General features: G+C 36.5%; 1 protein-coding gene and 1 pseudogene across 1 annotated transcript in view; both read left to right on the forward strand.

The window, feature by feature from the left end:
- The window catches only part of LOC107558379 (ATP-dependent RNA helicase A-like protein), an 8641-nt pseudogene extending 2977 nt beyond the window's left edge, over nt 1-5664 (forward strand).
- A 2953-nt stretch (nt 5665-8617) lies between these two features.
- LOC107557259 (laminin subunit gamma-1-like) overlaps nt 8618-17382 on the forward strand; it is a 62611-nt gene continuing 53846 nt past the window's right edge. The window contains exon 1 of the mRNA XM_016240622.1: nt 8618-9350. Coding sequence (XP_016096108.1) covers nt 8981-9350 — 370 coding nt within the window. The 5' untranslated portion in view covers nt 8618-8980. The remainder of the gene's footprint in view (nt 9351-17382) is intronic.

A 17382-nucleotide genomic window follows, 5' to 3' on the forward strand; every position in this document is an offset into this window, starting at 1 on the left:
ACCCAACACCCCCCCCCGTTATGGTAGTCGAGCAAAATATGTCTGTGTGTGTGTATATGTATGTATATATATATGTATGTATGTGTATCTATATCTTAAACCTTAGCAATCATAACTAAGCAACCTAGGCTGAGGACATTTATATGTTAGATGTTAGCGTACTACTAAACATGAATGAATAAACATTTAAAATTTACAGTTTTCTCTTCTGGGAAAATGGTTTTCCGAGTGTTACAAGCGGGTGTTACAAGCTGTTCGTGCATAGATAAGATCCCTAAAATTGCAAAGACTAAAGTCTCAAACCCAAATTGTGAAAGTGAAACTACTTTGTTTGTCCTTCCAAAAGAGGACACAACTAGAAATCAGTGGTTAAGTTGTATTTACAACACCGTTCCAGAACAGTTCAACCCTAATATTCAGATGTGCGCAGCCCATTTTATGGAGGACTGTTTCCTGAACCTGCAGAGTAATGTTAGCCTACAATGCGTCTGTGCACAAAGGCTGTTTCTATAAAGTGGGGCAGTTCCAACTAGTGCAAGGACAGTCTGGCGCTTCTGACTCAAAGCGTGTAAGTACGTTTTTTTATATTTAAAGAATTTGCCACTGACGATTCAAACGCGAGTTTTGAGCAGTGTAGAGTAACGCTTGTTGTTTGTCATTTCTCCAATCACAAATGCAGACATGGTTTTATGTTTACGCGGCGCCATACGCAACGCAACGCATAAAAAGACTAAGTCATTATAATCAGTAATTATGTCCCCACTGGATGCAACAAATGCCTCGTTTGTAATGGGTTTTATTGACATTTCCGACACACGCTTAAGGTATTCAGCCAATCACAATGCAGTGGATAGCTGGCCAATCAGCGTACACCTCGCTTTTCAGAACGATGAGCTTTGTAAAAATCGACGCGTTTCAGAAAGGCGGGGCATAGAGGAGAAACAATAATGTACATTATGTGAAAAAGAGTGTTTTTTTTTTTTACCTTAAACCGCATAAACACATTGCAATACACCAAATACACAACATAATGTTCTTTTTAGCAATGTCAAATGACCCCTTTAAACTTTTTATGTTTCATGGGATATTCAGCAACCCCTTTTTTTTTTTGTTTAGTGTGAGCATTTTGCATGAGTGAGAACTGTTGACAGGTACTAAAGTTTTGTAGTTTTCAATATGCATTTGGTTTTGTCAAATCAACTAACCACATGGTCTTTTTAAAGATTCTCATGGAGCGAAGTCGGCTGCCAGTCAAGAACTTCAAGGAGCAAATCATGTCCACCATTCACGATAACCCAGTGGTCATCATTCAAGGAGCCACTGGCTGTGGAAAGACCACTCAGATTCCTCAGTACATCTTGGATGAGTTCATACAGGCAGGCAGGGCGTCTGAATGCAATATCGTTGTTACGCAGGTGAGTCTGTTGAAATGCGTATTGATTTTGTGTGCTCGGTCACCATAAGAATGCCAGTAATGTGACTTGCTTTTGCTGCCGCTCATCCTCTTAGCCAAGACGGATCAGTGCTGTGTCAGTATCTGAGCGTGTATCATTCGAGAGAGGAGAGGAAGTGGGAAAATGCTGTGGCTACAGTGTGCATCCTCTTCTGCACGGTTGGTGCGTTTCACTTTATAATCTTTGACTGTGGCACACTGCACAGGGTTGGATGATAGAACCAAAAAACGTTACCTATACGGGGAGCAGCAGCTAATTTGCATTTAAAGAGACAGGCCCGAAAAACAGCGTGTTTCTGCTTCCACTCAAAATAGGCATTTTCAAAATTATATAATAAATGATCTGTGGAGTATTTTGAGCTGAAACTTCACAGACACGTTCTGGGGACACCAGAGACTTATATTACATATTGTAAAAAGGGGCATAATATGTCACCTTTAAAACTAATAGTGCTAAATATTATTGCAATTTAAAAATGCTGTTTCATATATTAATATATTTGTATGTAATTTATTCCTGTATTGGCAAAGCAGAGTTTTCAGCAGCAATTGTCACACGATCCTTCAGAAATCGTTTTAATATGCTGAATTGGTGCTCATTAATGGTGCTTGTTAATAGTATGAATGTTGGAAAAAGTAGCTTTTTTTTGTTGGAAATGTGAAATGTTTTTGCTGTCACTCTTGAACAATTTAATGTGTCCTTGCTGAATAAACTTATTTCCTTTAAAAAAAAAAACTTGCTGACCCCAAAGATAAGATATGTATATATAAAGATATGTATATACATATTTACATATAATATGTGACCCTGGACCACAAAACCAGTCTTAAGTCGCTGGGGTATATTTGTAGCAATAGCCAAAAATACATTGTATGGGTCAAAATTATGGATTTTTATTTTATGCCAAAAATCATTAGGATATTAAGTAAAGATCATGTTCCATGAAGATATTTTGTAAATTTCCTACCGTAAATATATCAAAACTTAATTTAATATGTAATATGCATTGCTAAGAACTTCATTTGGACAACTTTAAAGGAGATTTTCTCAATATTTAGATTTTTTTGCACCCTCAAATTCCAGATATTCAAATAGTCCAAATATTGTCCTATCATAACATATACACCCACAACCATACATCAATGGAAAGCTTATTTATCCAGCTTTCAGACGATGTATAAATCTCAATTGAAAAATTGACACTTAAGACTGGTTTTGTGGTCCAGGGTCACATATGTGTAATATATATTCTTACCTTTTTTATTAGCTGTTTTCCCCCCCAAATTACCTGTTGTATTTACTTGTATTTGTGTTGTTTAATGTTGGAGATGCATTGTGCACCATCTCAGCAGCAACCTGTTTCCCTGAGTCCTTCAACAACGAGGGCAAACGCCTCTACTTTGTTCATAGGAACTTTGCGGGCTCACGTTTCTCAGATCATGTTGCCTTCCAGGCCTGGGATGAAGTCCGGTGGGTCCAGATGCCATTGTGCTAAATTTAGAGACTTTGTAATGTTTTTTTGTTGTTGTTTTACCATTTTGATTTGAGGGATTCTCAATATAAATACATTTCTAATTTTCCAGGATGGGAGGTGAGGATGCAGAGATCCGGTTTTGTGAGCACAAGAGGCTGAACATGCCCACTTTGAGGATGGCTTGGGAGGCCAAGGTCCAGCTGAAAGAGATTCTTGTCAACTTCGGCTTCCCTGAAGGTTAAGCCGTGCTTCTTAATGCACTTCCATGTAGTGCTACAGTTTATTTCAGTCCTCAGATGTTATTTAGAGAGATTCATTGTGGATTTTTGTATTTTCCCTTTCTTGTAGAGTGCCTCCTGAATCAGATGTTTAACACTGTGGGACCAGACAATAACTTGGATGTGGTGATCTTTCTGCTGACGTTTGGCTCTTACCCCAACGTGTGTTACCACAAGGAGAAAAGGAAGATCCTGACCACAGAGGGGCGAAATGCTCTCATTCATAAATCCTCAGTCAACTGTCCTTTCAGCAACCACGATATGGTGTATCCATCTCCTTTTTTTGTCTTTGGGGAAAAGGTTGGTTTGAAAGTCTAGCTTTAAACTACTATTTTTTTTTTTTTTTCATTTCTGCTTCATTTATACTTAAAGACTTCAGTTACACCACAACCATAAACCATGATTTTCTACTGGCTATTCAGTTACAGATAATATATTAGGGGCGGGACACTCTTATTCTAATATTCAAATCCAATCTTATATATTAGAATCCAGTCCAATCAAATTTATGTAGTCCAATTAAAATATTTGATTCAACTCTATAGTGCAGGACAAAGAGAAAGATTGTACATTTTAAATTCATACACTTCATTCCAAAGTTTGAGTTTTTAAAATATTTTTAGTACTTTTATTCAGCATTGACCCATTAAATTGGTTAACCACAGTTAACCAATTAATCACCAGATCCATCTGTCAACTCTATTGGCAAAGGGCATCTCAGGAACCGCACTCCAGTGGTTTGAGTCTTACCTCTCAGATAGGTCCTTCAAGATATCTTGGAGAGTTGAGGTGTCCAAGTCGCAACATCTAACTACTGGGGTGCCTCAGGGCTCAGTTCTTGGACCACTTCTCTGTCTGCATGGCAATTTCACCATTCAGTTAGGCACATCAATCATAACTCCTTCAAAAACAGCCAGAAACCTTGGAGTTATGATTGATGATCAGCTGACTTTCTCAGACCACATTGCTAAAACTGCCCAGTCCTGCAGATTTGCTTTATTCAACATCAAGAAGTGTGACATAATATACGGGGGGTTGCGAGGGCTGGAATTGAGAACCACTGATGTAAAGCAGCACAACTGTTTTCAACTTTGATGATAATAAGAAATGTTTCTTGAGCACCAATTCAACATATTAGAATGATTTCTGAAGAATCACGTGACACTGAAAACTGGAGTAATGGCTGCTGAAAATTCAGCTTTGCATCACAGGAACAAGTTACATTATAAAAATACAAAACATTGATTTCTATTTGTAATTCATTCATGTGACTTTTGATAAGTTTGAATGCGTCCTTGGTGAATAAAAGTATAAATTTCTTTCAAAAAAACATTGAAAAAATCTTTCTGACCCCAGACTTTTGACTGGTAGTGTATATCTGCTAAAAGTTATTTTTTTTGTTGACTTCTAGGAAAACGCAAGTATAATTTTGTCTTTTGTGATTATAGATACGAACTCGAGCCATTTCTGCCAAAGGAATGACTCTTGTCAGTCCTCTTCAGCTTATTCTGTTCGGCTCAAAGAAGATCACCTCCAATGGAGAAGTTGTTGAGCTTGATGACTGGTATGCGTTTCATTAAGTTGAACCATAAACAACAACAAATAAGTGCTCCAGAATTCTTGAGTCAGGAATCCTGGGAGCAAGCCAAATATTTGCAAGGAAGTCAACAAGAGAAGTTTTCCAGCGATAATCACAAATATTCCTTCCTTCTGCAGGATCAAATTGAAGATTCCCCATGATGTAGCCGGTGGTGTGGTGGCCCTGAGGGCAGTGATGGAAGCCCTGGTGGTGGAGGTGACCAAAGACCCAGAATACATCAGAAATTTGGATCCCACCAATGAGCGCTTGCTGAACGTCATTCGGCTTGTGTCTAGACCCTCATCAGCGGGCATCAACCTCATGGCCTCCAACCCACGGTGAGATCATTGAACCCATATATTTAATTGGCTTATTTAGGATGAAGCTTTCTTAATGAACTCTCTTGAAATTGAGATGTTAATTGTATTGTTTTAACACCTCTTATCTTTTTTTTTTATTTGAACAGCTTTGGAGATGGTCCTCGTCCACCCAAGATGGCACGTACTGACTTTGGAGGGGGCGGAGAGTTCAGGGGCCATGGAGGAGGATACAGAGGTGGTGGTGGTGGTGGATCCTGGTCTGGTGGAGGATATAGAGGCAGTGGAGGATACCAGGGTGGTGGAGGCGGCTTCAGAGGGTCTGGAGGGTATCGTGGAGGTGGGGGTGGATACAGAGGATCTAATGGGGGTGGAGGAGGAGGATATGGAGGGCGGGGATTCAGAGGTGGTTGGGGGGGATACGGGTGGTTATTAAATCCAAACATCTGAACAAGGATATCTTTGGGAAAGTATAAAATTGTTTTGAGTTTTGTTGTTGCTTTTTGTTAATATTCAGTCTTTTCTTGGTTTTTTTTTTTTTCAAAGCATGAAAAAGTTGAAACCATGACTGCCATACTGTCATCTAATAACAGTTATTAAAATAACTATTTGTAACCAATTATATATATATTTTTTAATTTAATAGATGGCAAATACATGTTAAGTGTTGTATTATAATAAAATAATTTATTTTGTATCATTTTGAATCCTTTCTTTATAATAATTAAAATATATGGGTCTTCTTGATCTCTCTCATGCCCTCTAAGAATTGAGTTCACTGACAATCATACTATAAAGTTACTGGTGGGAATCAAAATCTCAGTTTCCAGATGTGTGGTTGTGCAGCAATGTGTAACTCCAGCCAAGTTTTTTCTATTCAGATTGAGCAACATTTTGTTCACTAAAACAAACAACTCCGTTTAGAAGTATGTATTTTGAGAAAATAATGTGTGAAATATAACAATAACATGTTTGTATTTAATAATAATATTGGATTGCTGACTGATAAAAGCATGAATATTGTACTTTAATATTAACATTTCAGTTTTTCAGAATCCAGTGTCTTTCCAGAGACCACAAAATACAGTGACATTTTTGCAGCTGGAAAAGTATGGCTATGAAACTGTGTACACACAAGAGTTTTGGAACACTGAGTGAAAAGTATAAAGCAAATTTATCCTTTTTTTTTAATTATTATTTTTTTTTAATCCATGTACATTCCGTTTCGAAACATGTGTGATATAGTGATATTTGAGCAACCGTAAATTATTATTTTGGCTACCAAATATCTTTTTGGTAGATATTTATCTTATTTTATTTATAATATATATTACATATTATTTAACTATACTATTCCTATAAATTATTTAAATAATTGCCACATATCTAATGTTTATCGGGTTTCTTTGGCTTGCGGCAGAGGCGTTTGCTAATGATTACCGATAGAGGGCGCTTTAAATCCGAAGTAGAGTATATTTATAAATGATTGGAGAGCCTGTGGATGTTCCCATCAATGATATTACCATAAAGTATGTGATTGCTTATTTAATTATTTTTAATTAAATCCTAATTGACTAACCTAAACTGCAAATATAATTTTCAATATTGCAAATACAACCACAAATTCTGTACACACTTTTACTTATATACTTACACACTTATAACCCCTTGTCTTGTTGTTACTTAAAATTTTTTTTTTACAAATTACTCGTATCTGATTTACTCAAAAAAGCACATTTTGCACCACAGCAACATTCCAGAGGATCCGGAATATGTCTGAGGAGAATGTAGTCGTAGCCTCTGGGTAAGATGAGAGAGTGCATACCTCTTATATCCTTGATAGACTAAGTCTCCTTAGAGAACAATTGCTGATGAATGTGTTCAAAGTTTGAAGGTAGCAGTGAGACAATGCACATCCAGGGCATGCCTGAGCTTGATGCAAGCAGTATGGGGGGTGGGAATGAATATTTGACAAAGTGTTGACACTCATTTCTCATTTTGACAGGAATAAATCTAGCCCTCATTTCCCCTGTCCTGGATGTAGTAAGACTTGGCGACTGATTGAAAGAAGTCTTGTACAGAGCTGACTGCTGATTGCAAGGTCAAAGGTTTTATAGTACTGCTAGACGTCGTCAAGATTCTTAGCTCAAAAACAAATAAGCATATCTTTGCTTTTTAGCAATTTAAATATTTTAGCATTTTATGAGGGAAATTTAAACATTTAGTTAATTCTATCCTATAGAGAAATTAAACCAATTAATTTCCACTGATTGATTGTCTTGATAAACACCAAAGTTTTGTTATTTGATCACCATTTGATTCAATCGTAATAGTATTATCTAAAGGAATGTGTCTGAAGACTGGATCTGATGATGGTCTTTCTGCTCACTGCCAATCTGAAACACTCACTGGGCTCATGTAGATGATCAGATACAGTATCTGCTATAGGTCTTATCAATGGCACACATACCTTTTTAGATAATTCAGTACACCAGCTCTCACTTTCCAATCAATCCATGGAGCCAACTTTATTTGTGAATATCCAACGCAAAAAGAAAGGACAGTTCAGTATGATATGAATTGGGGAAAAAAATAATAAAACCATAAATGACCAAAATAGCCAGAACTATCTGTTATTTGTATTACTATTTCTATGTGTTAATGTATTTATTTCTGTTACTATTACTAACTGTTACTCATTTATTTTATTTTATTACTGTTTAGTTAGTTATTTCTGTAAATCCTTTGAATTTGCCTATAGTGATTAGGATCTATGCTTATTTGCATTAAAAATCTTTTGCATATTTTTATTTATTTTGCATAAAGTTAATTTTGAGGTAATATATAACAAACATTGAATAAAACAAACAAGCTAGTTGTTAGTTAGCTCTGTGAAACCTTTGAATATGCTAGCTGCATAAAAAATGAAAAGTTGATGTTGAGGTGAAAAATGAAAATAAGCATACCTGAAAATGGGAGTCTGAAGGGTTTATCTTAAAATGGCTAGAACGAGTGTGGGAGGAACTTTAAGATGCTTCTCTATACATCTTAGAAACAATGCTGGTAAAATATTAATAAACAGCCCACAAAATTGAAATCGCAGCTATTTAAAGTTTTCGGATACGCCCTTGCCTGGTAGAGTAAGTATATATAACCGTGCTCTCTGACCCCACTGCTCACGGCAAGCAACAGCTAGTTATTCATAGCACGGGGGGGGGGGTTAATCCAGAAAGTGTCTCTTTGAAAATACCACAATTTATTTTTTTTCTGATTTTCTGATGACGAATCAAGCCTTGGTTTAACACATATTTGTTGATCTATTTACGGATAGTTAGTGGTCGCTACGTTGAGAATCTGTGAGGTATGAAATTCTGTCCCCACCCACTCCTGGAGTTGTCTGGGAAACCGACCAATTGGAAAAGTGCAAAGCCACGCCCATGCCGCCCTGTCCATTTGGATTTGCCTTGTTTAGCGGGTCGGCGGTCCATCAAAGCATCCTTCAGGCGGAAGTAGACGGAGGGATTTTTTTTTTTTTTTTTTGGAAGTGGGCTACTTTGACTTGCGCACTAGCTGCCAGGGTGTAGTCGGATATACTTCCTTTTCTCCAAAAGTTTTTTTTATTTTTTTCTCATATGGCGGTGGTTACAAAACACTAATAAAGTGAAGGTTTGCAAGAGAGAAGTCGCGAGGAGGACATTAAGCCACAACTATCGCTTTTTGTAGGTGAAGCGATTAGCACCATTTTCCGCATGAGTTTATTTATAAAACCACAAACTCGGTAGCTGGCGAGTTACCGCAAACTTTTTAAAGACTGTAAGGATTTAAGGGATCAAGTCAGTGACGGTAGCTACTTGAGGGCGCGTAAACAAAAGCACACAATGTCGTTTTTTAGCTGTTTGTTATTCTGGACTTTGTGGGCAGCGTGCAGTCATGGAGCGATGGATGAATGTATAGACGAGTCCGATCGGCCTCAGCGCTGCATGCCAGAGTTTGTTAACGCCGCTTTCAATGTAACCGTAGTGGCCACCAACACTTGCGGCTCGCCGCCTGAAGAATACTGTGTACAGACCGGGGTAACGGGGGTCACTAAATCATGCCACATTTGCGATGCCGGAGACCCCAGAAACCACCACAGCGCTGTTTATCTCACCGATTACAACACCCAACCGGATACCACCTGGTGGCAAAGTCAGACAATGTTAGCGGACATCCAGTACCCGAGCTCCATCAACCTGACCCTTCACCTGGGTAAGCAGCTTTCTCTTGTATTCTCGTCAAGTTGTGTTTCAGAGTCGCTAAAATGTTTGTTTGTTTTCCTGCGCTATGAAGAAAAGTTGTTCTAGTGTTATGACCAGTCGATTTAGCATGTGTTATTTAAAGTTAAAGTTAGCATTACATTTACATTTAGTTAAGTCACTAAATGTTCCTTCGCTAATTGTCACTATTGATAGTGACAAGTAACTGTTGAATTGTTACAAGTAGCATATTGCATTTTTTATTGAAATCTAAAGAGATCTGTGTTTCAGATATTAACTATTCACTTCTGGCTAGTAACGTTATGTGTTCTAATAGCTGTAGGCACCAATTCCACCGTTACTTGTTACTATTCATTGCAGTTAATAATCATGTTTGTTACTATTCACTATTTATTTCTTAAGTTACCTTTTGGATAGTTGCTAGTATCTATTCCATTTGTTAGATTTATTAGAAATGAGTACTAATTTATTAGTCAATAGTGTGTTATTAATCTTACTTATAGTATTAATCTTACTAGAAAGTAGTAATAAACTATTAAATAGCCATTCAGTCAATAGTATTGGCAAATAAAAAAGGTAACACTTTACAATAATATCTTATTAACATAAGCTAACATGAACAATAGTTCTACAGCATTTATTAAATGTTAATTTCAAAATGTACTAATTTTTTAAATCAAGATTTAATAAATGCTGTAAAAATACATTGCTCATTATTAGATCAAGCCACCAATATGTATTCGTTGCGTACTATTACTTATTCCTTTGCTAATTGTCACTATTGATAGTGACAAGTAACTGTTGAATTGTTACTAGTAGCATATTGCATTTTTTATTGAAATCTAAAGAGATCTGTGTTTCAGATATTAACTATTCACTTCTGGCTAGTAACGTTATGTGTTCTAATAGCTGTAGGCACCAATTCCACCGTTACTTGTTACTATTCATTGCAGTTAATACTCATGTTTGTTACTATTCACTATTTATTTCTTAGTTACCTTTTGGATAGTTGCTAGTATCTATTCCATTTGTTAGATTTATTAGAAATGAGTACTAATTTATTAGTCAATAGTGTGTTATTAATCTTACTTATAGTATTAATCTTACTAGAAAGTAGTAATAAACTATTAAATAGCCATTCAGTCAATAGTATTGGCAAATAAAAAAGGTAACACTTTACAATAATATCTTATTAACATAAGCTAACATGAACAATAGTTCTACAGCATTTATTAAATGTTAATTTCAAAATGTACTAATTTTTTAAATCAAGATTTAATAAATGCTGTAAAAATACATTGCTCATTATTAGATCATTTAAATGCATTATATTTAATGCATTAATGTTAACAAATGAGGCTTTATCGTAAACTGTAAGCAAAGGCAGTTGTAGAGAGACAATACATGCTAGTGTCTCATAAATAAATAAATAAATAGTATCCAATAAATAATTGCTAGTAAATCAGAAACTATTGGGCTAGTTACTTCTAAGGTCATAATGATCTGTCCACTTTTTCGATCTGCTCAGATGTGAAACGTCTGGCAATTGTAGTTTTCTGTATTATACTAATAATAGTGATCACTCAGTCCTGCTGGTGAAATGCATTATGAAATGATGCTATTTCATAGCTTTAGGCAATAATAAATCTGCATGTTTCTAATAGTCATGGTTCAACTTTTTGTTGTGTTGTATTATCATATACTGGATGTCGTTTAGCAAGAATCATTACCTCTTAAATATAGCTCAAGCTTTACTGTTCTGCAGTTCTTGGGGCCGTCATGGAGAAACCTTACCTAAGAAGATCATACAAGATGCATACTCTGGGTTCAGAATAACTGTTTTAGACAATGATATAGACCCTCTGTTAGATTTGGCATGGAGTGACCTCTCTACTTGGCAGTGAAGGTTTGCACATTACGCAAATCATTGAATTTATTCCAGCATAAGCAGAATGATTGGGTTGCAGGAGGAGGTTCTTCTGCCTGTGGGAAAAGAGCAGTAACGTAACCAATTAGTAGAGTCCCAGCAAGCCATGACCTCTGTAGCTTTTCGTTCCCAAGTAGATGCAGCTATATCAGTAGGCATATATGTAAGTAATAAGCATGTCTAATGAGTTGTAATCAGGGTGTCAATAAGGCATTTGCATTTAGATATTGGAAGAGGAAGTGATTTGGCTTTCAATGTTCCTATCATACACTTGGCTAATTAGTAGCCATTTGTTAGCACATGGTCTACAACAGGCCATTTCAGTCAGACGCCTTTCTTCTAATTCACTTTAGTTCTTGTTGTTTTAGGCATTTTGCATTTGAATCGTGTCATTAAAACAGTGTGAAACTGACGGACATGTAATATTTGATGCTTTTTGTCTCGATTATGCGCCCTTAGGTAATAAAATTAACAAATTTGTTGAGCCACAATTTTCTTTTTAATTTATTTGATAAATTAATTAAATACTTTGATAAATGTGCTTCTATCATAGTCTTCTAACAAAACAAAATATTTATAAATAAATGTCAATTTTATATTTATCAAGGTTTTAATGCAGTACTCCAAAATTTGCTTAAAAATACATATTTTTGTATCTCTTTTTAAACCTCTTACTGAGAACAGAAGCCAAAATCTAAGAAGTTTCACAATTGTTGATTTGCTTGTTTGTTTTGTTCTTCTGTAAAAAAAAAATGTTCCCCTTTTTTTTCCCAAAGCGACTCTGTAGGTGGGAACCCACAAGTAGTCTGGGTCCCAGCCATAAGCTTTTATTTCATGTGCTCTGCCTTTGATGGCTTTCATGTTTATTCTGTCTTCGTTGGGATGGTCGAGGCGGAAGCAGGCTTGTCTTAACTTGACACTGCTGAGTCCTGGGAGAGTGTGGAGGTTTGGCCTGGCCTAGCAGATTCAGGGGGCCGAGGAGAGATGAGGAGGGTAGATTTACTATTGAACATTTCTGTATGTCCCACACTCATTCTTTATTAACCAGTTCTGGCGTTGCCTGTCATGCTCCAAGAATGCCATGAGACTGAGAAATGTGAATCATCATCCAGACACTGGCTAATGAAGACTTGCAGACATATGCATCAGAACTTGTACAGGCAAATAGATATAATGTGGTGGTTTAAAGAATGGTCAGGTTAATGAAAGATTGTTGATGCTGTCTGTTTTAAATTGGTCTACTTGTCAGATACAGCCCAGAGGGATGTGCAGACATAAATTTAGCTGCTGTGTCATAACCAGCAAGAAGTGCCAATTTATATTTCTGTAGTAATATAGGACGTTGTTTTTCCAGAATTGTCTATAATACTTAGGGCGTAAAACAAGGACTAGGGAGTTATATGATATTGTAAGTCCCACAAATGTACTAACATGCATTACATGATACATTACAGCAAGGATTCCCAAACTTTTTAGGCAGCTGAACACTTTGACATAGAATATTTACTTGTACCCTTGTAAAATGTATACTCGTAAAATGTATATATATTTTTTTCAAATGTCTTACTGTATTTATTTGTTTTTTTATTATTAATTCAAGTCTGCATTGAATGAAAATAAATTTATTCTCTCTGTCCTTTTTCATAAATGCATGTTATTAATCTTATTGCAAACGTTTCATCCTTGCAAATGTGACCTAATTTTTAGACTTGGACTTCTCTCTGGTGATGTATACTGGACTTCTCCAGTCAGCTTAAATACAATTGACTGCAAGTTTGCATTCAGATCTGCCTGCATTAATTCAATAACTAATGGATAGAGCCCAGGTGACAGGTCCCACCCTCCTTTTTGTGTTTTTCAAAAATGTGTTTAATTAAGAATAGGGCTGCACGATTATGACAAAAATCATAATTGTCGATTATTCCCTTGAAATTGTAATTGCGATTATTAATTACGATTATCAAAGTTTACATTGCATGATGATTATACAATTGTTTGATGCAACTGCATGCCGTATTTTTATATGAAAATAAACAAGCTGAAAACACTCTTTTAACTTTTAGTGCTTTTCTATAGTATTAAGCCTCAAATGCCAAATATACATCGGATTGGTTTCTTCTTTAAATTATAAAAAAAAGTACAAATATGAATGGTATTATAAAAACTAAAACAATGGAAAAACCCTTAAGATAAGATGTAGAAAGAAAGAAAAACATCTTAAGTGTGCAGAAAAACATAAGTGGACTTTGAACGATTAATTGCCACTTTGAACGATTACGTAATTGTGGCATCCATAATTGTAATTAGTGCAGCCCTAATTAAGAAGTACATCATAATATGGAAGAATTGATCTTTATGACTTTAATAGCTTTTCATCAAATTATAAATCCCCTACAGTTCCCTCACAAACCTCCAGTTTGGCAAACCCTGCCTCAAATGAACCATTCCTTGTTTATTTCGAAAATGACTCTGTTTTGTGAGGGAGTCAATTTGTGACTTCGGTATGGCTCTGAATGATTCACTTACAAAGTGAGTCTGATTTAAACCGCTAACTCACAAGTAAGTTCAAGATTTTTTTGTGAACCTTTCTGATTGACTTCAATGTGACTGTCATCAACACATTGGTTTTTATATAGAATTTGTTGAATTATAGCTGTGAAATGTTTCTGCAGCATTGATAGAGTAACAAGTCTGTTACTTCCAAATTCTTGAATTAGTACAGTGCATTTCAGATAAAGTTTTTCCCCCTTGCATTTTACTCTGCATCATATTGTTTTCGATTCCTGTGTCGTCTTCAATTTCATACTTAAATCAGTGCTAAACTATTAAAATGAAAGTGCTAAATTTTCTCCTGTTTTGAGTTTGTAATCATATGCTGTCCTCGTGTGTTTATCAGGAGCTCTCCTTGTTTTCATTTCTGTTTTCAGGGAAAAGGTCTGGTCGAACATCTGCCTCATAATTGTTTAAATCTGGGAAAATTCTGGTGCACACTATCCGGAATACAATGTGGCCTATTTAATACTGTCTTCCTTTAAAGGGGTCATATGACGTTGCTAAAAATAACATTATTTTGTGTATTTGGTGTAATGAAATGTGTTTATGCGGTTTAAGGTTCAAAAAACACATTATTTTCCACATACTGTACGTTATTGTTTCTCCTCTATGCCCTGCCTTTCTGAAACGCGTCGATTTTTACAAAGCTCATTGGTCTGAAAGGCGAGGTGTGCTGTGATTGGTCAGCTATCCAGTGCATTGTGATTGGCCAAATACCTCAAGTGTGTGACGGAAATGTTACGCCCCTTACCATATTGTGATGCCATGTCCTGGCCGGAGCGATGAGACAAAAACATTAAAACCCATTATAAACAAGGCATTTGTTTCATCCAGTGGGGACATAATTACGGATTATAGTGATTTATACTGTCTTTTTACGCTTGAGTGAGCAGAGGCCGGGGGCTAGAGTGAGCGGAGGCCTGCGGATTCGGCTTGTGGCAACCACATGTGATGACCCCGGGCTGGTTCCGGCGATCCACAGCGTGAAGTTATTTCCTCAGTGACCAGCACGGATCAGCTCTAGGCATGAAGAAGCGGATATCGTCCTCTTTTGAAAGGCCAAACAAAGTAGTTTCACTTTCACAACGAAACCCACGGCAACAACAATACTACAGCGAGAAGCAGAGTTACGCCTTCTTTGCGTGAACATTTGGGCGGTGTTATGCAAATCTTCCCACATCGTGACGTAGACATGTGGGGGCGTGTGAGAACGAGCCGTTTTAGGTAGGCATGGTTGACTCTTAACTTTTATAAAGAATATCTCTTTGGATTTGAGACTTTAGTCTTTGCAACTTTACAGATCTTCTTTATGCACCAAGAGCTTGTAACACTCCAAAGAGAAAGGAAAAATTGAAATCGCATCATATGACCCCTTTAAGATTTGTACAGACAATTATTTATGTGTCGGGAAGAAGCTTGTTTTATTTGGAGACAATGGGCATTTACAGTATTTTAAGAAGGTTGACCCTGGTTTACTTGACGAGCCAAATTCTTGGAGGAAGAAGTTGCTCTCAGTTCTTGTTTTTCTCCTCTCTTTTTCTCTTTCCTGTCTCATCCTCTCTCTCTCTCTCTTGGTTTCTCAAAAGAGAGGAGACGATGAGTGGTAGCAGTGTGGGAAACTGAACAGCCGAATGTTTCATGGGCTCTGGGGTCCTCGTCTCTCATCCCTCAGAGGCGCTTTTTTTCCCCAAACTCCATCAAAGAACTTGTCATTTCTGAAGGGGGACCAGATGGTCCAAATTATACCAATCTGAGTGTAGGGGGTTGGAAAGAAGCACTTGCTATCTGGTTCGAACCTATTGTTATTCTCTGGAAGGTATTATCTCAGTGTGGGAAACTTGTATTTATGATACCTTTGTAGTTGAACTGTTCATGTAAATTAACAATTTTGTTTTACTCCAGTTGTCATCGGGCCTGTTGCTGCTTTTCTCCTTTGAGACGAAAATTGGCAGTTAAGGTTAGAATTTGTTTGGAATTGCATCACTAGTAAATGTAATCCAAGCTAATTTGTTGTTTGCACACATTTGCAATGCCCCCACCACCAGAAAGCAATGACTTGGACTATTTAGTGGTTCTAATTGTACAGCCAGGGGCAAGATTTGAGCTTCGGACCACCCAGGGTGGACAAAGTGTAGAATCTCCCTCATTTCCTGGTGATAAAGCCATTGTGAGCCACTAGTCCTATCCAGATTGTGCAAACGTGTAATGAAAGAGCCCACATTGGGTCTGTGGTGCCCGCGATAGAAGCTGTCAGACGGAGAGCTGTGGTTATGATGTCATTTAAGAGAGCGTTGTCCTGTGGGCCCGATTGACTGTGAAATAGTGGAATGAGCCCTCGGGGGCCACTGTTTGCTGCTCTTGCCATCACTGATTAGTGCTCGTAACAAATGACTGGACCCCGTTAAAAGTTAAGCTCTGGAGATTTAACGCTAGTTTGGTATAAATAAGCCTGCATGTCTGCGTGATGGGTGATGATTTCGACATGCCACTTTGCTGCTTTTCTTTCTGAATTAGTTGCTTGAGAAATATGTAAGGGTTATTCTCATTTTTTGCTTGTATCCTTTGATCATTTTTAAAGAGAATTTATCAAATGATTAATGAAGATCCTCAAAATATTTGAGAATATATTTCTGATTTCTGTGATTTTGTTACATTTTGTACTTATTTTCACAATTGGTGCTGAAGATTAAATTAAAATTAAAATTATGAAATTACATTAAAATGATTAATATAAAACGAGAAATTGACAAATAGTTAACTTTTTTTATATATTATTGATGTGATTAATTTGCATGCTTTTTACCATTTCGATGTGCAGTGTAAAAGATTAATTATAGCTGGAAAATATAGTAATGACCGATATTAAAATTCTGTGCTATTTTGTCTAAATAAAAAAACTAAAATGTTTTTTTAAACGATTAAGGTGAATTTAGGTATCACATCATTAGATTGTTCAGTATGAAAAATTAATATTCATTTTGAGATTTGCTAAATATTACATTTAACAGTGTTATTAAATGCTTGTAGTTTTTAAAAATCAACTTTAAAGGGGACCTATTATGCAAAATTCACTTTTGCAAGGGGTTTGGACATAAATGTGTGTTGGCAGTGTGTGTACACAACCACCCTATAGTGATAAAAATCCCCCCACTCCTTTTTTTTTTTTTAATCCCCATAAATAATAAGCAGTGTCTCCCAAATGGCCTATTTTTAGCATTGGTGCTAATGTGACGTCACATTAACCACAGGCCCCGCCCACGAATGTTGACAGACACTGCCGTTTTAATGTAGAATCACCCTGAGCGAGTTCACAGCGAGTTGTACACAGTCTGCCTTTGCTGCACTGACGAGAATGTCTCCCAAGCATTTTCAAAGATATACACACACAATTTTGCCATTGGGTGGCATTTTGTAAATCACTGTATTTTGAAATTATTTTGAAGTCATTCAATTTTAGACAATATTTTTTAATGAAAATAACTTCATATGATGTCATCATGGGTCATATGATGCTTTTTTAAAGATCGTTATTTTGTGTATTTGG

This window comes from Sinocyclocheilus grahami, unplaced genomic scaffold, assembly GCF_001515645.1.
Source record: "Sinocyclocheilus grahami isolate Dianchi unplaced genomic scaffold, SAMN03320097.WGS_v1.1 scaffold21.1, whole genome shotgun sequence".
In the NCBI taxonomy this organism is placed as follows: domain Eukaryota; kingdom Metazoa; phylum Chordata; class Actinopteri; order Cypriniformes; family Cyprinidae; genus Sinocyclocheilus; species Sinocyclocheilus grahami.